The following is a 20,985-nucleotide window of genomic DNA, read 5'->3' as shown; positions in this document are numbered from 1 at the left end:
TACACCCACACCCACATCCAGGTGGAATATGGGGGCCCGCATGCAAATGAAAGACGAGATCCAAAAGGGCCGGGTAAATGCATTTCATAAAAATCCTAAGTCCATCTTCCCCAGGAGCTCAGACAGGGTCAGCCGCGCAGGCTGTGTACGTGTTTGTGTGTACGTGTTTTTCGGTGTGTGGTTCAGTCCCACTGTGTTGGTGCGTGTTCGAGTACAGATGCACTGGGGGTGTTTGGGTCTCCGCACATGGCTGCAGGTGGGGCACAGTGGAGAGGAAGCCCACACATCCGTGTGCTCCCCTAGCCCAGATGCAGGGGAGACCAGCACCGAGACACCCGAGCCCGGGAGCCCTTTAGCGGCGGCCAGGCGGAGCTTGGCTCCACGTGGGGCTGGAGAGCACTCAAGCCTGTAGTCTCGGCGCTCGCCTCTCCGCAGCCGCCGGCTTTTGTAGAACCGAGCAGCCGGATAGCAGCTCGCGGGGAGGCTCGGCCACCCGCCCGGCTCGCCTGGGGCCGGGAGAAGGAGAGCTGGAGAGAGTACCGGCTGCGGCGGTCGGAGAGGCGAGCGGAGTGCAAGAGAGGCGAGCGCCCCTGCCCGGCGCCCGGGCGCGCTCTCCGCCTTCCCCTCCCGGCTCGCCTGCTCGCTGATTCCCTCCCTCTCTCCCTCCCCCTTCCTCCTTGGCCCTGCCTCCTCCCTCGATCCCCGGCTGGATGACTGAGGCATTTCAGACGTGGGCTGAACCAGAGCGAGCGAGCTCAGGGGCTGCAGCGATCTCTCGATAAGCCACCTAGAGGCGACTCTGTGCGCGCGCTCCCCAGTGGCTCCCGCCCTCCCTCTGATCATGTTGACATATTCACAGGACAGGCAGTAGTACCGATGCGGCGCTGCGACGTTACAGTTTCCGACACCTTCTTTTTATAACTCAGCTCTATCCCCCAGCACTCGACCTGTGAAAACCACGCCTATGCAGCAACACAATTGGTCCGAAAGCGTCAAAGAGCCAATCAAGAGGCCTCCGGCTCCCCGCAGCCCACAGCGCAGCCCGACCTTCTAGAGCCGCCGAGCAGACGCCCGGTGAATTCTAGAGGCGGCGGAGGGTGGCGAGGAGCTCTCGCTTTCTCTCGCTCCCTCCCTCGCTCCCTCCCTCTCCGACTCCGTCTCTCACTCTCTCTCTCTCCCTCCCCCTCTCTCTTTCCCTCCGTTCCATTTTTTCCCCCTCTAAATCCTCCCTGCCCTGCGCGCCTGGACACAGATTTAGGAAGCGAATTCGCTCACGTTTTAGGACAAGGAAGAGAGAGAGGCACGGGAGAAGAGCCCAGCAAGATTTGGATTGAAACTGAGACACCCTCCGGAGGCTCGGAGCAGAGGAAGGAGGAGGAGGGCGAACGGAAGCCAGTTTGCAGTTCAAGTTTTGATAGCGCTGGTAGAAGGGGGTTTAAATCAGATTTTTTTTTTTTTTTTAAAGGAGAGAGACTTTTTCCGCTCTCTCGCTCCCTGTTAAAGCCGGGTCTAGCACAGCTGCAGACGCCACCAGCGAGAAAGAGGGAGAGGAAGAGAGATAGGGGGCGGGGGAAGAAGAAAAGAAAGGTAAAAAGTCTTCTAGGAGAACCTTTCACATTTGCAACAAAGGACCTAGGGGCTGGAGAGAGATTCCTGGGACGCAGGGCTGGAGTGTCTATTTCGAGCTCAGCGGCAGGGCTCGGGCGCGAGTCGAGACCCTGCTCGCTTCTCTCGCTTCTGAAACTGACTTTCAGGAGCGGCTTTTTAAAAACGCAAGGCACAAGGACGGTCACCCGCGCGACTATGTTTGCTGATTTTTCGCCTTGCCCTCTTTAAAAGCGGCCTCCCCTTCTCCAAAAGACAACTTTCCTTCCTCCCTTTGAAGTGCATTAGTTGTGATTTCTGCCTCCTTTTATTTTTTCTTTCTTTTTTTCTTTTTTGTTTTGTTTTTCCCCCCTTTTGAACTATGTGCTGCTGTTAACAACAACAACAACAAAAACAACAAAACACAGCAGCTGCAGACTTGTCCCCGGCTGGAGCCCAGCGCCCCGCCTGGAGTGGATGAGCCTCTCCATGAGAGATCCGGTCATTCCTGGGACAAGCATGGCCTACCATCCGTTCCTACCTCACCGGGCGCCGGACTTCGCCATGAGCGCGGTGCTGGGTCACCAGCCGCCGTTCTTCCCCGCGCTGACGCTGCCTCCCAACGGCGCGGCGGCGCTCTCGCTGCCGGGCGCCCTGGCCAAGCCGATCATGGATCAATTGGTGGGGGCGGCTGAGACCGGCATCCCGTTCTCCTCCCTGGGGCCCCAGGCGCATCTGAGGCCTTTGAAGACCATGGAGCCCGAAGAAGAGGTGGAGGACGACCCCAAGGTGCACCTGGAGGCTAAAGAACTTTGGGATCAGTTTCACAAGCGGGGCACCGAGATGGTCATTACCAAGTCGGGAAGGTAAGCAGTGGGGGCCTCCTCCCCTAAGCTGCTGGATAGTTTTATCCTCCCTTTATCTCTCTGCTCCCAGAACAGTCGGTTGGTCGGTTATTACGGCTTGGACGAAAAGTTAGTTCCCATAGAAATATGTGCACAGACTTCCAGGCCCTGCCCCAGTGGCAGGAAATTTCAGCTTACCTGGGCATCTGCACGGGTCTTATATTTGGTCTGCATCGTGGGTTCCCTCCCCAACAGACAATTTTTCAATGGAGGGTAGATATCCCTGCAGGGAGCAGGAAAAAAAAAAAAAAAGGCACTCTACTGCAAGAAATGCACTCTGCAAACCCTCCTGGAACATCCTTATTTCTTTGTTGATGTTGTGTTGTCTGTTTTATTTTGTTCTCCAGAAAGAAAAACTTAAAGCCCTCTCCTTTTGTGTGGGTAGCAGGAGGCCTGACACCAGTCCCCGGCCCTTTCTGCCCTCCAGTCTAGCCTCTGGGTCTAAAGGGGCCTGCTGCTGCCCTGGTCAGAGAGAAATCGAAGGGCATTTTGGTTTGTTTGCCCACACCACTTCACGTGTCTGTAACCCAAGGGCGAGTTCAGCAGGCAATTTTGCATAATTTAAGATTGTGTTTGCAGACTGAAGGAGCCAGTGAGGAGACACACACTGCTTTTTTAATGTGTGAATATTATCAACCATATTTTACGTAATATTTAAAGGTCCTTGCCTGACCAAAACCTGCCTGGAAGAGAAGATCCTGTAACAGTCATTTAAAAACACTGATTTTTTAAAATAGCATTGAAGCCTGTAAAGGCATAAAGTTAAAAAGATAAAAATAAAATCCCCTTCATGATATCTTAAGCATTCTGTCTCCTTCCAAGCTAAATGAGGCCAAAGTTTGGCATAAAATCTTCAAACCCACAAGACATTTAGTCAGTTTTCCAGCGAAGTGCTTCCTTGCTTCCTTTTAAGTCAAGACTACAGAATGCCAACATTTCTGTGAAATTAACAGCAATGTGGTGGCACAATCTTGCACTTTTGGACTGGCCTAAGGAGTGGGGGAATGTGTTAGCAGCTCCATGGGCAGATAGGTTATCAGGCCAGGGAGTGCACCGAAATCTGCAAAATTCGTTCTGCGAACTCACTGACGACCAGTTTCACTTCGCCCACAGCGGGATTGCTATTCTACAGCAGGGAGGGGTGCAACTTGACGTTCATTTCCTTGATAAGTTTAACATTTTCTCATCAATGGGTGGTGGAAAATTCTAGTCTTAACTGACCGCGCTTTACTAAAATCTTACCCCAACCTGTTTAGAACTAGATACCCACAGAAAAAGACATGGGCAAGAATTTGCTATCAGGAGGGCAATCTGTAAAGTCATACAAGGAAAAAAAAATATTGAAGAAATTGTTAGACAATGTAGAGAAATGCAGTGCCACAATGCATTTGTTTTGAACCTTGGGACATCTAAATATGGAGAAACTGAGAATATTTAATATATTAATTGTGGAAGAAAACAATTTTGCAGCCAGTTGCCTCACTCTGAAACATATAAGCTTATCAGTCACAATAGAAAGTCTTAAACTTGGTTTCAATATTATGTGATACATAGGAAATCAAACCCAAGATTATGGGTGGTTTATCTTTCTTTTTTCTTTTCTAATCTCTCCTTTTATAGGCGAATGTTTCCTCCATTTAAAGTGAGATGTTCTGGGCTGGATAAAAAAGCTAAATATATTTTATTGATGGACATTATAGCTGCTGATGACTGTCGTTATAAATTTCACAATTCTCGGTGGATGGTGGCTGGTAAGGCCGACCCTGAAATGCCAAAGAGGATGTACATTCACCCGGACAGCCCCGCTACTGGGGAACAGTGGATGTCCAAAGTCGTCACTTTCCACAAACTGAAACTCACCAACAACATTTCAGACAAACATGGATTTGTAAGTTTCATTGCTCTCTTCAGTAAAATTTTCTCCTTCTTCACTCAGTCAAAGGCAGTGCTTCCCCATTTCATGAGTTTCAGCCCAGACTTCTCCTTTGCTTCTCCCTGAGCATAGCAAACTTGTCCTTGTCCGGAAAAAGGATTCGGGGTGTTTCTCTCCGGATAATGGAAGACCTGGCGTTCTAAAAGAAATGGGGCAAGAAAACTTACTGGCTTGTGTTCTATAGCAATTCCAGCTCTTTGGTAGATGCCTGACCTGAGAGTGAAGTTAAAAACCATTTTTTAAGAGCTAAAATCAATTTCAAGGCTATGTATTCATAAAGGATTTGTTTTGTTTTAAAATATCATTCTTCTGTTTTGAAACCAGCCATATTATTTTCTTGGGAAAGTTTACGTTTTGGAGACTTGACTCTGTTGGTTAAATGGTGTGAATACATTTTTAAAAACTCGTTCTTTTACTAAAAAAAGAAGTGGGCTTAGGTGAGAGTCAGGCTTACGCTAAACGAGGCTTAGATCTTCAGAAAAAAATGGTTTGTGTGTTGGGAGTGTATATATGGATTCAGTGAGAGTGCTTAGAAACTTAGAAAACTTGGATTGCTTGTAGAAATCAGGCAAAGGACCTTTTGCGCCTTTTCCTACCCCTCCCCAACATTTCAATAAAATAAACAGAGTGATAAGCAAGGAGTAAGCAGAAAGATTAGGCCCAGGAAGACGCGAATGGCGCGGAAATATCTTCAGCGGGCAGGAATTGCATTTGAAGCCCTTGATTTGATTAAGGCATAAATATTCCTCTCTAGAGTTCAGCCTTTCAGGGCTTTAAGTGGATTGGGCTCGTCAATTAGTGGGCGCTTAAAGTACTGAATCATTTTGTAAATTAAAATGCATGTTTTTCTCTATCTTTTAAGACTTTGGCCTTCCCAAGTGATCACGCTACGTGGCAGGGGAATTATAGTTTTGGTACTCAGGTAGGCTAGGGTTCAAGGTACGAATGATCCTTAGATGGTGAGGGTGGGGGGGACCCTTTGGCAACTGAGGAGCAATTTGGATTCTCCAGAAGATAACATCTGTGGAGCAAAATGTACCCAGGGGGTACTCCAAGGAGGTGGGCTCGGTACAAGCGTGGTACCCTGCGGTGGGGAAGATTTCAGCCTGGCAGGGGTTCTAAGATCCCATTTGTTCTGCTAAATCCTTGTTTTATGTATGTCTCCTCTTCCCTGCCCCTGCAGACTATATTGAACTCCATGCACAAATACCAGCCCCGGTTCCACATTGTAAGAGCCAATGACATCTTGAAACTGCCTTATAGTACATTTCGGACATACTTATTCCCCGAAACTGAATTCATCGCTGTGACTGCATACCAGAATGATAAGGTAAACCCAAGGGACTTTCCTTTTTAATGGTGATATTTTGCCTTCCCCTTAAAAGCTGCTTTAAGTCAGGATGAGAAAGTTACAAGAGAGTGGAGATGAGAGTCTTTGAGTTTTCTTTTGTGAAGCATTTGGGTGGAAAGGACAATGACACCTCAAGGAGACAGAAAAACACCTTGACTAGGTAGGAACAATGCTGAGCAAAAAAAATGACATACTAATTTTGCCACAGAGAAGCTCCTGTAACTGCTGTCATTGATGCTACCCACTCCTCCATTCCTTGGGCTTTGTCCTGTTTATTTTAAGGTTCATCTTCCCCTTGAGGAAGAAGGATCAAGAAGTCATATTCAAAAGGAACCAGCTAAAAAATTAAGGCAAAAGCATTTGGGATCCTGGGAGGGGAATCCTGGTAGAGACCAGCTTCTCTGCCCTAGCCAGAAATCCTGAGTAGCTGGTCTGGTTTTTATTACCTTTTATGCTGCTGTGTTTTTTATGATGTGTGTGTATGTGTGTGTGTGTGTGCGTGCACCCATGTGTGTGCGCATGTGTGTGCATGCATGCGTGTGGTTGGAAAAACCTACCCTGATCACAGGGTCATACCAATGGAGTTGTCTGAGGCTTTTGAGTTGAGGTGGCCAAAGTCACCACTTCATTTGAATTTGTCCCCCCCTGGCCCTGAATCTGGAGATTAGAAGGATCCCCAAAAGGGAAAGCACCTGATATCTAGAGCTATGGTGGCCTGAAGGTGATGGGCACAGAAAAAGTGACCCTTAGTGCCGATTCATCAGTTCCCAGATTGACTGTTAGCAGTTATAGGGGTGGGAGGAGGGACTGAAGACCCCCACTCTGCAATCCTGGACTTGAGAGAGAGTCCATTTTACCTGACAACACACTTCATTTTGAACTCACTGTCATTGTCACTGTCCTTGGGTCCTCTGTGGACTTCATGGTGGGGATGTTCCAGCTAAATTTCTTTAGTCTGAATACCAGAACATCATGATCATCTCTCCCTGTGAAACCTGAAGTCTTGGATAGAGCAATTTATTCCAAGAACATGAATCCAACCAAGGGTCCCCGTTTCCACCTCTGAGTAACTCTGTGTATATAACTTCTCCCCACCAAGGAGAAGGGATTTGAAAGATTACACACTATGGCATTTTTCTCAGAGTGCAAAATGCATGTACCCTCTAGACCCAGAATCCTGTGAAATGAAGTTGTTAATGTAATAATAAAATGTAGCATTTTTGATCAGACAAAAAGGCCATGGGCCTTCTCCACCTAATGGCCATGGCAGAGAATATAAATGAAAACAAATGTTTCCAGTGGTCATTCAGTACTATAATTGTCAATATTGTAATTTCCTCAAACCACCCCCCAAGCAAAAAAAAAAAAAATCAAACTCACTGCTGCACTCACTCCCGCACAAGGGTAGTGAAACCCCATAAATCATTTATTGGATTCATGGGAAAGGGGTGTGTGTGTGTGTGTGTGTGTGTGTGTGTGTGTGTGTGTGTGTTTGTGTGTGTGTCAAGGGAGTATGCTATAATTTATGATTGATTGCACTGTATAAAAATCAAAATGAAAGCATAATTTTAAGATCTACAGGTTTTCCCTTTTGATGACTTTGACAACACTTCCATGTCTAAACTCAAACTGTTGGCTGCCCAGAGAAAAGAATTTCTTTGAATAATTTCATCCCCAAATCCCTGGTTTGGCCTCATATAGGAGATACAAGCCCTGCTACAGTTTCCTTTGATTTTTCTCTTAGTTCTCTCCAAACTTCTGCCATTATCTCCTTTTCCTGGCATATCTATATGACTTCTGTTGGCAATCACATCTCTAGACTTGTTGAGTTGGGAAAAACACCCTCAAAACATTCTAGAAAATGAGGCCAATGTCTCTGTCTTGCTTGTGTCTCTTCCAATAGATAACTCAGTTAAAAATAGACAACAACCCTTTTGCAAAAGGTTTCCGGGACACTGGAAATGGCCGAAGAGAAAAAAGGTGAGTTGAAACAATTATTTATTAGATAGTTTAGAAAAATCACTTTTTTTTAGGATCCAACTCTGAAGTATTAGAAGTGAGATGCAGGCACTTGTCCTGAGAAAAGCGGGTGGAAATCATTCACTTTCCCCACTGCTACATGCTTGCTGCTGTCAGTATACCCAGGACAAGTACTTTTCCTGCCTCCTTACCTTTAAGGAAATTAACTAGGCTACACCTTACATACTTATCTCTGGAAGAGAAGCATCAGGGATAATAGATTATACAGGGATGCCTATTAATTCCTAATTAATTTAAGTTCATCCTAGGCAGGTCCCAGAAAGAACCATGCCATTGACAACATGCTTGGGAATTTTTGCAATCCTGTCTTCCAAATACCATCAGACAGAGCGGGGGCCTTTGGAAAGATGTATGGCTCCCTCCCTCCTTCGTGGGGACAGTGTATCATTTTGCATTAAGTAGACAGCTGGAGAGTATATGAAAGAGGGTCTCCCCTCCCCCACCCCCTTTCAAAGAATTTCTAAAATCCAGAAAATCACCCCCACATTTTTAATAATTCATGGAATTATTAAATGCCCTTGGGATGGGCATTAAAAAATAATTGGTAACAGCTAAATATATTTTTATTCCAATTAATTTATTAGTAAAACGATTACAGTAAAGTGCAGCATAAAATAACCACTGCCTCCCAAATCTTAGCAACCATCCAAAATTTGGGTATGCTGGGGACAGACAGCATTGTGTTTGCAGGATTGGACACCCAGTTCTCCCTATATAAGACCAGCATTCCAGCTGTCTCCGACTAGATCCAGCCTCTCCTCTTGCTTTTAAATAAAATTTCACAGCCCAAGCAAATGCTTTTTCCTAATGAAACCCCCATCTTGAATAAATGCAACTGAAGCCTCCTTGCTTTCTCCCTAACCCTGTGCCACACTCTTCAGCCCAGTCACAGGGTCAAGAACAATGCTTGGGTCTATGTTGCTGCCCTGGGGCAAGCACGTTTCAGCGAATTGTGTTGTCCCTGGGCTGCAGGCAGGGTGTGAGCCATGTGTGTGCCGCTTTGGAAAGGGTAAGGGAAACAAAGAGGGGAAATGTATGTTACATTCTGTAACGTGGGTGTGGGCTTCTGCCACAGAAAACAGCTCACCCTGCAGTCCATGAGGGTGTTTGATGAAAGACACAAAAAGGAGAACGGGACCTCTGACGAGTCCTCCAGCGAACAAGCAGCTTTCAACTGCTTCGCCCAGGCTTCTTCTCCAGCCGTCTCCACTGTAGGGACATCGAACCTCAAAGGTAAGCCATGCCACCTTTGTGATCACTGGACTCCAGTTCCTCGGGACCTGGAAGAGTTGAAGGGGGATGGGGCACCAACCGGGCACTTGCCTTTTAAAAGCTAGAACCCTTCTAAACATCCTTAAACAGAAGCCAGAGTTCAAAAAGAGCTATCAGGTGTGTCTCCCCTTCCCCCCTAAAGCAGTAGAAGGAGAGCACCGAGGCCTTTCCCCTAGATCCTTATTTGGCTGGTCGGGAGAGGAGGTGGGTGTCTGTTTGCATACTACCTCTTGGCAAGCAGCTTTGAAAACCTGCTTGAAGCGCTTCTCTCTTTTCTCTCTGTCTCTGTTTCTTTCTCCTCCCATTCTCTCTAACCAAGAGAGGCTCCAACTGCTGACTTTTCACTGTCTTTGAACTCTAGGTTACCATGTGTTGGACTGGGTGGGGGGGAAGCAAGGGATTCCCTGCTACCTGGAACCGGGAAGGTGGCCTAGAAAACATCCAGCTAGAGAGCAACAATTGACCTGGGAGAGGAGGTGGAGCCCTGGGGATCTGCGGTGGAGGTAGAGCTAGGGGAGGGGGTGAGGAGTGGACGTGATGGCTCAAATCCCCCCTCAGTTTCCTGTGTTTAAAGAGCAAGCACTATTTATTTGGAAAGACACACACACACACACACACACACTCTCTCTCGACGGGAAGAAACCTGTTTTTTAGTGAAATAAAATGCAAGTCCTTTATGTCTTCAATCCATTTAAGCTGTAAACATAAAATAGGATCCCTTTTTCTTTTCTTCTGGTGGAACACCCACAGAGGGTGTGGTGAAAGCAAAAAAGAATCTATGATTGTCTCCGGGCGGTGAGCCGGCTGCCCGACACTCATCTCTGTCTGCAGGGACTGGGGCAAATACAGAAGGTTCAACCGAGTGCTGGTGTTGAGGGACAGGTGTCCCTTCTGCCATTATCAATTCAGATGTCAGGGTTGCTGCCGAACAAATCCTTCCAGAGTAATTCACAAATCTGTGGAAGGTGCTGCTCTCTGTCATTCACTGACCAAAAACTCTTATAGTAATTAGAATATGTTCCAGCTATGAGTTTTAATGTTAGTTTTTACTTTTAAAAAGTTAATTTGCAATTGAATGGGGAAATGTATATGAAATCTTGCACCGCAGGAACTCAACAAAAGAAGTAAAATTCATTATAATAAGAAGGGCTACTGATTTGGGGGTTTGTCCATCTAAGGGAAAGTTTAAACTCTGGGTAAATACTTTAAATTCATTAATCGCTTATTGAATTTTCCAGCAATGTTGTTGGGCACGATTATCCCCATTTTGCAGATGAGAACACTGAGGTGCAGACAGGCTGGGGGCTTTCCCCGGGATTACACAGCCGCTAAGCCACGAGCTGGGATTCCAACTTGGGAACTGGAGTTCTATTGGCTCAGATTGGAGCTAACGCCCTTCTGCCTTGTTTTTTTCTTCTCCTATGGTAGATTTATGTCCCAGCGAGGGTGAGAGCGACGCCGAGGCCGAGAGCAAAGAGGAGCACGGCCCCGAGGCCTGCGACGCGGCCAAGATTTCCACCACCACGTCGGAGGAGCCCTGCCGTGACAAGGGCAGCCCCGCTGTCAAGGCGCACCTTTTCGCCGCCGAGCGGCCCCGGGACAGCGGGCGGCTGGACAAAGCGTCGCCCGACTCGCGCCATAGCCCCGCCACCATCTCATCCAGCACTCGCGGCCTGGGCGCGGAGGAGCGCAGGAGTCCGGGTCGCGAGGGCGCAGCACCGGCCAAGGTGGAGGAGGCGCGCGCGCTCCCGGGCAAAGAGGCCTTCGCGCCGCTCACAGTGCAGTCCGACGCGGCCGCCGCGCACCTGGCCCAGGGTCCCCTGCCCGGCCTCGGCTTCGCTCCGGGCCTGGCGGGCCAACAGTTCTTCAACGGGCACCCGCTCTTCCTGCACCCCAGCCAGTTTGCCATGGGGGGCGCCTTCTCCAGCATGGCAGCCGCCGGCATGGGGCCCCTCCTGGCCACCGTGTCTGGGGCCTCCACTGGCGTCTCGGGCCTGGATTCCACGGCCATGGCCTCTGCCGCCGCGGCGCAGGGACTGTCCGGGGCGTCCGCGGCCACCCTGCCCTTCCACCTCCAGCAGCACGTCCTGGCCTCTCAGGTATGGATCCTTCTTCCTGCCTCCTCCAGTCTTTCCACCTTTCCTCCACTTTCCCTGTCCTTTGCCAGCAGACCTGCACCGACCCCTTTGGCCTAGTAGCTGTAATAATTTTTACTGAGCCATTACCAGGTTCAAGGCTTAGCTCATTGAGTTATCATGACTTCATTCTCCCCATTCACCCCAGAAAAACTTTAAAATTTTTCCTACGTTAAAGGCCGTTTCTAGCAGAGTAGATAGGTAGTAATAAAGATAACAGCTAGACACAGCACTTACTTTCAGGCATTCTTCTAAGTGCTTGCACTGTATTGACTCATTTGACCTAACCCTTCAGGGGTACTATTATCACCTCCATTTTACAGATGAAGGGGAAGACGCCCAGAGATGCTGAGTCACTTGTCCAAGGTCACACAGCCGGTACATGGTGGAGCTGAGACTCAACCCCAGGCTGTCTGACTCCAGGGCCTCTTTGAGGGTTTCTGATTTTAGCTTCAGAGCTGACACGTCTCTTAAGTGTCTCATAGTCAACCCTCCCCCGGGAATGGGACTCTAGGCCTGGGGAGAAGTGAGTACTTCCTGAGTAGGAGTTCAGTCTCAATTCCTCCAGCCTTTCCTCCCATTCCAAGCTCTTCTCCCCACCCCCAAACCCAAGCAGGCCAGCCTATTCCTCAAAGGGTTAATGGTTGTGCACACGTGGGAAATGTCAGAGGACAGGGATAAGCAGGGACTGGGGCAGGCCTAGAGGCCTGTGTGTGGCTCAGACAGCTGTGCTAGGGGGAAGTCTCAGGCGGCTGGAAACACCCTGAACTCGATGAAAAGGTTCTATGAGGTTTTGCATGCTGTTGCCTTTTGTTTTGTCTGAGCACATTCGTCTCCCTTCCCTGAGCCAAGAAGCCAGATTGGCCTCCCCTCCAGGGAGGAGGGAGCTGAGAAAAGGCTTGGCTTCTGGCGTTTCTCAGTTCCTCCCATTTCCTCTGCTGGCTTCTCCTGGAGACCCTGTCCTAGGTGGACAGGTGGTTGGTAGATCAGGGGCTGCCTGGACAGACAAAACCTTAAGGGCACCTCAAGGCATGGTGCAGAGAACTGGCCCAGGCCAGGGTCCCTGCATCTTAGATGCTGCTTCTGCCAATTCCCAGCTTAGGGCACTCCTGAACTCCTGGGGCCTACCTCGGCTTCTCACCTGGAACACCAGTAAATCATGCTGGACAATTTCTTTGTCTCTGTTTATAGCAAATGCCCTTTTATTTCCCTCCCCCATTTTCCTTTTGCTTAAGATCTTCACTTTTTTTTTTTTGGAGAAACTTCTAGGATTGGCGTAGGAGGATGGGGGTTGGGGAAGAAGAAAGATTTTAAAAATTATTCTTAATAATTTATGTCCTCTGGCTTTCCCTTGCTTACCTTTGTGGGGTAAACTGAATCTGTATCCCCATTTAACAGGTGCAAGGAATAACCCTTAAGGGGAGATTTCCTGGGGGCCGCACACACTGTGTGCAGCATATTGCAGGCTTTCACTCATTTACTATCTACAAAGTCCTCAATAAGCATATGAATTACTTATGATTTCCCTGTTTTTTCTTCCTATAAGGAAGCTGAGGCACAAGAAGTGAATCAAAGTCTCTTGGCCTAGGGTGACACAGCTAAGATTTGTACCTAGAGATTTCTGAGTGCTGACTTATCTCTTGCCCCCACCCATCTCTTCCCCCCAAAAAACACCACCACCACAACAACAAAACATATCAGGGATTCATGGCTTGCCCAATGTTGGAGGGGCAGAAGAGAGGAGATGGATGAGGTAGGCTCCTCCCACCTGGCTGACTCGCTGTGTGTCTCTTTTCTCACCCCAGGGCCTGGCCATGTCCCCTTTCGGAAGCCTGTTCCCTTACCCCTACACGTACATGGCCGCAGCGGCGGCCGCCTCCTCTGCGGCAGCCTCCAGCTCGGTGCACCGCCACCCCTTCCTCAATCTGAACACCATGCGCCCACGGCTGCGCTACAGCCCCTACTCCATCCCGGTGCCGGTCCCGGACGGCAGCAGCCTGCTCACCACCGCCCTGCCCTCCATGGCGGCGGCTGCGGGGCCCCTGGACGGCAAAGTCGCTGCCCTGGCCGCCAGCCCGGCCTCGGTGGCGGTGGACTCGGGCTCTGAACTCAACAGCCGCTCCTCCACGCTCTCCTCCAGCTCCGTGTCCTTGTCGCCCAAACTCTGCGCGGAGAAAGAGGCGGCCACCAGCGAACTGCAGAGCATCCAGCGGTTGGTCAGCGGCTTGGAAGCCAAGCCAGACAGGTCCCGCAGCGCGTCCCCGTAGACCCCTCCCAGACACGTCTCTTCATTCCAGTCCAGTCCAGGCTGCCGTGCACTTTGTCGGATGTAAAATATACCACGGGCCCGCCATGGCGTTAGCCCTTCCTTTTGCAGTTGCGTCTGGGAAGGGGCCCCGGACTCCCTCGAGAGAATGTGCTAGAGACAGCCCCTGTCTTCTTGGCATGGTTTATATATCCGGGATCTGGATCAGATTCTGGGGGCTCAGAAGCGTCGGTTGCATTGAGCTGTTGAGGGTGGGAGTTCCAACATTTATGTCCAGAGCAACTTCCAGCAAGGCTGGTCTGGGTCTCTGCCCACCCGGCGGGGAGGTGTTCAAAGACATCTCCTCAGTGCGGATTTATATATTTTTCCCTTCACTGTGTCAAGTGGAAACAAAAATAAAATATTTCAAAAAAAAAATCGGGACAAGTGAATACATTAACATGATTCTGTTTGTGCAGATTAAAAACTTTATAGGGACTTGCATTATCGGTTCTCAATAAATTACTGAGCAGCTTTGTTTGGGGAGGGAAGTCCCCACCATCCTTGTTTAGTCTATATTAAGAAAATCTGTGTCTTTTTAATATTCTTGTGATGTTTTCAGAGCCGCTATAGGTCTCTTCTTGCATGTCCACAGTAATGTATTTGTGGTTTTTATTTTGAACGCTTGCTTTTAGAGAGAAAACAATATAGCCCCCTACCCTTTTCCCAATCCTTTGCCCTCAGATCAGTGACCCAGGGGAGGGGGGGATTTAAAGGGAAGGAGTGGGCAAAACACATAAAATGAATTTATTTTATCTAAGCTCTGTAGCAGGATTCATGTTCTTTGACAGTTCTTTCTCTTTCCTGTATATGCAATAACAAGGTTTTAAAAAAATAAAGAAGAAGTGAGACTATTAGACAAAGTATTTATGTAATTATTTGATAACTCTTGTAAATAGGTGGAATATGAATGCTTGGAAAATTAAACTTTAATTTATTGACATTGTACATAGCTCTGTGTAAATAGAATTGCAACTGTCAGGTTTTGTGTTCTTGTTTTTCTTTAGTTAGGTTTATTTCCAGGTCACAGAATTGCTGTTAACACTAGAAAACACACTTCCTGCACCAACACCAATACCCTTTCAAAAGAGTTGTCTGCAACATTTTTGTTTTCTTTTTTAATGTCCGAAAGTGGGGGAAAGTGCTATTTCCTATTTTAGCCAAAATTGGGGAAGGAGTGCTACTTTCCAGCTCCACTTCAAATTCCTTAAAATATAACTGAGATTGCTGTGGGGAGGGAGGAGGGCAGAGGCTGTGGTTTGACTTGCTAATTTTTCTTTTGTTATTTGTATGTGCTAGTCTCTGATTTCCTCACAACGAAGTGGAATTTACTACTGTTGTCAATATCGATGGTGTTTTGAATGGTGCCTATAGAGATATATTCACAGTTCAAAAGTCAGGTGCTGAGAGATGGTTTAAAGACAAATTCATGAAGGTATATTTTGTGTTATAGTTGTTGATGAGTTCTTTGGTTTTCTGTATTTTTTTTTCCCCCTCTCTTTAAAACGTCACTGAAATTTCAATAAATTTTTATTGAAATGTCTTTAGGCCTTGTGTTAAATGCTTTTCTTTGGGAACCTTTCCTGAAGGTGGACAGTCAGGGGAGACTTGACTCTCTTCTTGTTCTGAGTTTACCCCCTTCCCTTCGCCTTTAAATAATTAAGACCGCCCCCAGCGAACCAAAATGAGATGTCACTCAAGTTACAAAGCTAAAAACAAAAGTCCCTTACTTGAGCGAAGGGAGCCACTTCAATCTGAAATTACTTTTCCTTTAAATTAGGGAGCAAAGCGGGGAGACGGAAAGGGGCCTGATGAGAATACAGAAAGAAGAGTGATTTCAGATACTTTCAAATTTTAGTGGAAAAAGACCGACGTGCTCCCTAAGTTAGGTTTTCCCACCCAAATCCGACCAGAAATAAGCTCGGCAGTACGAATGTTTTTCGTTTTAAGCTCGCCCTCCCTTTTGACATCAATCTGGCGAATCCAAGTCAAAAATATCTTCTTGCACCAGTGTGTTTGGCTCGGGGAAAAGGCCAGCAGAATCCCCCAGCAGTCCGAGCGGGCTTGGCTAGGCAGCAACCCTCCAGGTTGTAGAAGTGGACAAGACGCAACGCCTTTCCACTCCGCAACCCCCCACACGCCCTGCAGTCCCTGGTGCCTCAAATTGAACCCGGCTGGCCCAAGGCGCCCCTACGAGGCCCCATCCATCCCGAGTTGTGCGTGCGAAGCGCGGCCAGCTCCGCGAAAACTTAGCTGTGTCACGCGAGGGAGGAGGGAAATTATTCCTGAAAGGGGAAAGGTAATTCCAGGGTGCACATTTCACCCCCTCCAAGGCAAAAGTCACCCAGGAGGCTGACATCCTCCCCTAGTCTCCCCTTCAAACCAGTCTCCAGGCTGTTCGGGGAGTTGCCTTTTGAAGTTCAATTTATCTTTGAAACATTCAATAAAAAATGATGAGGCACTGTCAGTCTTTTGGTCTCCCGACCCCCAGCCTCGCCTCCGAGGTGTGTGTCTGTTGGGGGGCGGGGGCGGCACTGGAAGGTTCGAGGGTTAGTCCATAGCCCTTTTCTTGCCCTGGGGGCCATGACGTGAAGACCCAGCTGGAGCCTGCCTGGCGGCTGCCTCCTTCCCCACCCCCCAACCCCCACCCCCTGGAGCCCGCCAGCCCGGCCCCACGTCCCTGTCACCTTCAGGCCTCTTGAATGACCGGAGAGGAGGACACCCCCTCCCTTCACTCATCCTGTACTTGGAAGGGATCGAGGTCGAGACCTTTTGGAGAGCGGGGCAAAGCCCCTTCCATCTCTGGCCAGGCACGTGGGGACCCCTACGGCCTCCTCTGCGATATCTCCCGGGGGTGGGAGGGAAGACAGACAACCAGAGTGTGTTGGTGCGGAGTTGGGGGGCGGCGGGGTGCGCTGCGGGGGTGGCAGGGCCAGAGCCGAGATGGGGCCTGGGGACCTTTGAGGCGGGGGCTCCCCCGAGGACTGGGAGATGTTCAGGGCGCGCACCTTCCGCGCAGCGGCTACAGCCTGAAGGGGCCAGCTCTGGATCCAGCGACAAGGCGCGGTGTCCGCGCCTCTGAGAAGGTGGTGGTTGGCTGGTGGCGCCCAGCGGCGCTCTCTCGAATTGGGGAAAAAAGAACTCAGCCTCAAAGAGGGAAGAAATGCTTTTCTTTTCTCTTCTTTCTCAGTCCAAATTTGCTTACCTCCTCCCCTCTCTCCCCCCGCCCCCGATTTGGGGACCCTGCTCAGATGTGTGTCCAGTCTCTCTTACTGGCGTTCTTTTTTTTTTTTTTTTTTAAATCTCCTGTGTATCTCATTTGTATATTGTGATGTTAATGAGTAACTCCTGTGGCGCTGATGGACAGGGGTGGAGGGGATGAACGGCTCGCAGTCTCTCTGGATTTTGCTGCCTATTACTCACCTGGCGCCGGTCGCAATCTCGCCGCAGGCTTTATGGTGGCTGCGGCCGCCCCAGAGGCCACTCAGGGCAGGCGCCTTCGCCTTTTTTCTAGGCTTCGAGTGCCACCTATCTGTCTTGTCTACGAATGCGTCCAGGTCGCCGCAGTGGGCTTGGCACCCCAGCGCCTCTCGGGTTCCGGAACTTGGGCACTTCGCCTTTGCTCCTTCTCATTCCCCCCAACTCCTAGCCCCACTCCCCTCCTCCTCCGTCCCCAGCCCCATTTTCAGCCTCGGAAGAAGCCGCCTTCCCCTCTTTCCTGGATATCACTTTCACTCCTGTTTGTGCCTCAGATGAGAAAAACAGTCCTGTCCTCCTCTGGGTTTCCAAAGAATGTTAGAAAATTCAGTGCGGGAACCCTGGCTCATAATTCTCTGGACAAGTTCCTTGCTGCTTCTTGTAGATATCTCTAGACCCTTGTTCTGGACCCCGCCTGGCAGGAGATAACCTGAATTCACGATGGGTGGATAGAGAAAGGATACCTCCTTCCCCAACATACACACCTCAAATTCTGCCCTGGGGACAACTTCCTTGTACCAGGGCTCTCTTTTTTACTCTACAACTTTGGAAGTTTTTGGTTTTTAGCCTGGCCGAGTCTACAAGGACAAAGGCCATGACTCGCGGGAGCAGCAGTCCCTACGAGGGTCAGCCTGCAGGGCCCAGCGCCTTCGTGATTTGTAGATTTAAGGTGACAAATGCGGGTGCCGGTCAGAGGCCTCCAACCCCTGCCTGTCGGGAAGGTCGGCTCCAGTCGGGGCTGCGCCCTGGCGTCTGAGACCGGCGGAGGGGAGGGGATGGGGTCGCCTTTTGCTGTGCTTTGAGCCGCGGGTGAAGGCGTCCGGGTTCCTGCTGACCTCCCGGCGCTAATTGCAGGGGCCGAAGGGCGCGCTCGGGCAGAGGCAGGGGTCACGACCTTGAGGCTCCCTCCTCCCGAGGTCCCGGCAACCCGAAGGAGCCGGGTGTGTGCAAGAGGGAGTGTGTGTGTGTGTGTGCGCGCGCGCGCGCGCGATTAGAGCCTCTCTCTATATCTGCGCTGTTCTGGGACCCACCCTTTCTTTGCGGGGACAGTTCCCGACGTGTAGGTCCTTAAAAAAAATTCCATCCAAGAAGGAAAACCCAGGTTCTGACCTTTCCCCTAAGCCAGCAGACAGATAGCCGCCTTCAGGCTGCTATGAGAGGCTTGCAACGCTTCACGACAGCGCGCTTTCTGCCTCGCTGGTTTCCAATGTAACCTCACGGCAACCAGCCAAGAGAGTGGCTGTTGGGGTGCAGCTGCGAGGCCGCCAGCGGCGACCTGGGCTCTTCTGTAGGTAGCCCAGTATGGACTCCTATCTATGGGTAGCTCTTGGGTGTCTGTGTTCTGGGACCAGGAACTGCAGGTGTTAGAAGGATATGTGTGTGTTTGCGTGTAGCTGTGCGTGCTCCATCTGTAGCTGTCTCTTCCAATTTGGGTTTAGAAGTTCATGCGCAAGACAGTTCCGGATGTAGATGCATTTGGTTGTTTTATAATCAAGATGCGTATAATCAAGAAGTATATGTTGCAGATGTCGGCGTTCAAAGTACACGAAACAAGAATAATATAAATACTTGGCATACAAGGGGCACGTGCACAAGCCAGGCACTCAGTGAAGCACCCCATAAAAGTGACCCCCTTTAGCCTTCACAGTTAACCCTATAAAGTATATATGATCTTTATCTCTGTTTTATAAGAGAGGAAACTAAGGCATAGACCGTTAAATCACTTACCCAAGATCCACTGGGGAAATTATGGAGCCAAGATTCAAACCCAAGTGGGCTCCAGGATCCACTGTAATTCCCTCTCCTAATTCAGGTGGAGGTGTAAGTACCTGCGGTGCATATGTCCCGGATTTACAGAAATCTGAGGGGATGTTCTGGATTTTGGAGTGCGTCGCAAGTTTTTTTTTTTTAATACGAGAACGTTTAAATTTCTTTGTACATCTGTCTTGCAATGTACAAGGACAGCTTTTATTTCAGCGTCCCACTCCCCGGCCAACCCTCTTCTGTGTCCCGGGACACCCGTCCCAGCTAAGACCGCGGTTTTGGGGCCTTTGTTCCCAGGTAGAGGAAGAGAGAGGTTGAATGGGGAACGCAATACTCTATTTAAAAATGCCTGCGGCGGGGCACTGAAGCTGATCGCGTCCTGTTCCTGATCTGAGCCGCGAGGGAAACCGCGGGGGAGAGGAAATTACAACAGAGCTGGCGTGCGCCGGGGCCGCAGGACGACCACCACGCTGACGCCGGGGTTTCCCTCTCCCGCGGGGTCTGGAAGCAAGACTTGGGCTTTGGGTGTCTGAGGCTTTCTCTACTCGCCTCAGATCCTCTCCCGCGTCCCTAGCTGTGTTCTGTCTACCCAGGAGCGAAGGCCGAGCGCAGTCCGGGGATTGCAGGTGGAGACGCCGCAGGCACAGAGATCTTCCCTCTTTCTGTGTTCAACCCTGCCCAGCTTCCAGTAACCTACAAAATTTTAGTTTTTTCTGCCCTCTCACTTCCAACGTTTTGGTCCCAGCTAGAAGCCCAGGGGTTCAGCTGGTGGAAAGAAGGATTCTACTGAGAAACCGGCGAGGGTGTGCCAATATGGTGCAGCCCTGCGAAGGAAAAGCGCCGCCTGGTTACCGGGCGATGCGGCCTAGGTTCCCGCAGCCTGGACAACTGCAGGCCCCACGGCCCTAGACAGCCAGAGCTTGGGTCTGGCTGCACATTGGGTAAGGGTGGAAATAAGTGGCTTGAGTAGGGAATAGCACCTGCCCCCAAAACGTAAGGCTCTTCTGTGCCGCGGCTGGGGTAAATTCTGACTGCCTTTGGGTCCTGGGTCTCCCCAAAGCGGGGAATAAGACTCAGGCGCAGTCTCTGGAATGGGGGGCAAAAGAGAGGAAGGTTTTGGTGCGGGTGGAACCCAACCAGTTGGAATCTGGACGGGTACTGTCCGGGCGGTCCGGCTCTTCCCCTCACTACCCCCACTCCCACCATGGCCCCCCCATTCCAGCGCTCCCAGTCAGCCTGTCTCTTTGAGCTTTTGAAATGCGATCCCCGCGCCACTTCGGTTTCCCGCTAATGACCCAGGCTCTGGTTTCGGGTTGGGGAATTTCACCCGGAAGACAGACTGGCTTCCCCAGGCCCGCACAGTCAACTCTAGCCTAGGTGCTCTTCGCGCCCGTGCGGCGGGCCCAGGAAGGTCCACCCCTTGTCTCCCAAAGGTCCCCAAAGCGTCAGGAACACCGCAGGCACGGAACTGACAGTCGGGCGCGAACTTTTTTCCTAACACTTTTGCGCATTGTCCACCCCAGTCCCCACCGCGGGCATCTTTGACAAAACTTTTTTTTTTTTTTTCTTTCTATGCCGGGACCAGGAGCCCTTCACTCGCGCAGAAGCGCCAGCTGTCTCCGGTCGTTACCTTAGTCACCCTCAACCTCCGACCCCCCCAACCCAGGCATACAGCCGCAGTGGGAGCCTGTTAGAAGCACCAGCGCTGAATATGTATCCGCCAAATGGTGCACCCACCACCCCAACCGACACCCGGCTTTCCCCCCACCCTGCCCCCCGGGCACGCACTCCTCCAGAGCCAGCACCCTTGAGCTAATTGGGGATGAGTCCCAGGGCTAGGACTTCGAATAGGAAGAGAGTGCTCAGGACTTCCCGTGAATCCCCTGAAATCATACGCAGGTTTGTTATTGTGCAGAGGTGCACATTTCTCGACGGGATCCTACAATTTATCTCAGATTCTCAGAAGTGTGTGAGCCCAAACAAATTAAGACGCTCCCATCACTGCTCCGGGAACAACACGAAATGGGAGGATTGGGGAACATTTAAAGTGGTCCCTAACGATTCTAGTCTTGGCTAAGCAGAATTTAACTTTAGAAGTTTTCTCTTTGTGTCTCTCAGGGAAGGACGCTCTTTCCTTGCTTATCTTAAATAGTCTCCAGACCCCAAGGCCTCGAGCATTGTATAATTTGTTGAGTAATTAATGATATTAACTTATCAAC

General features: G+C 50.0%; 1 protein-coding gene across 2 annotated transcripts; it reads left to right on the top strand.

Annotated features, from left to right (window-relative positions):
* Positions 1 to 1,065: 1,065 nt before the first annotated feature.
* TBX3 (T-box transcription factor 3) lies at positions 1,066 to 15,068 on the top strand. Of its 2 annotated transcripts, XM_005572336.4 has the most exons (8): positions 1,066 to 2,450; positions 4,110 to 4,377; positions 5,285 to 5,344; positions 5,606 to 5,752; positions 7,677 to 7,753; positions 8,889 to 9,046; positions 10,514 to 11,184; positions 13,026 to 15,068. In XM_005572336.4, exons 1-8 carry the CDS (start codon positions 2,062 to 2,064, stop codon positions 13,485 to 13,487), a joined length of 2,232 nt encoding a protein of 743 aa, XP_005572393.1. In that variant the 5' UTR covers positions 1,066 to 2,061; the 3' UTR covers positions 13,488 to 15,068. The 2 variants fall into 2 exon arrangements, with proteins under 2 accessions (XP_005572393.1, XP_005572394.1); XM_005572337.4 differs by lacking the exon at positions 5,285 to 5,344.
* The last annotated feature ends 5,917 nt before the right edge of the window (positions 15,069 to 20,985 follow it).

Source organism: Macaca fascicularis, chromosome 11, assembly GCF_037993035.2.
Source record: "Macaca fascicularis isolate 582-1 chromosome 11, T2T-MFA8v1.1".
In the NCBI taxonomy this organism is placed as follows: domain Eukaryota; kingdom Metazoa; phylum Chordata; class Mammalia; order Primates; family Cercopithecidae; genus Macaca; species Macaca fascicularis.
This window is presented reverse-complemented; position numbering and strand designations above follow the sequence as displayed.

Bases quoted from the DNA above. Each gene is read 5' to 3' on its own strand.
- TBX3 (XM_005572336.4), top strand. From the start codon at position 2,062: ATGAGCCTCTCCATGAGAGATCCGGTCATTCCTGGGACAAGCATGGCC. The intron at 4,378-5,284 runs GTAAGTTTCATT...CTATCTTTTAAG, and splicing joins TTTCAGACAAACATGGATTT to ACTTTGGCCTTCCCAAGTGA. The intron at 5,345-5,605 runs GTAGGCTAGGGT...CTGCCCCTGCAG, and splicing joins ATTATAGTTTTGGTACTCAG to ACTATATTGAACTCCATGCA.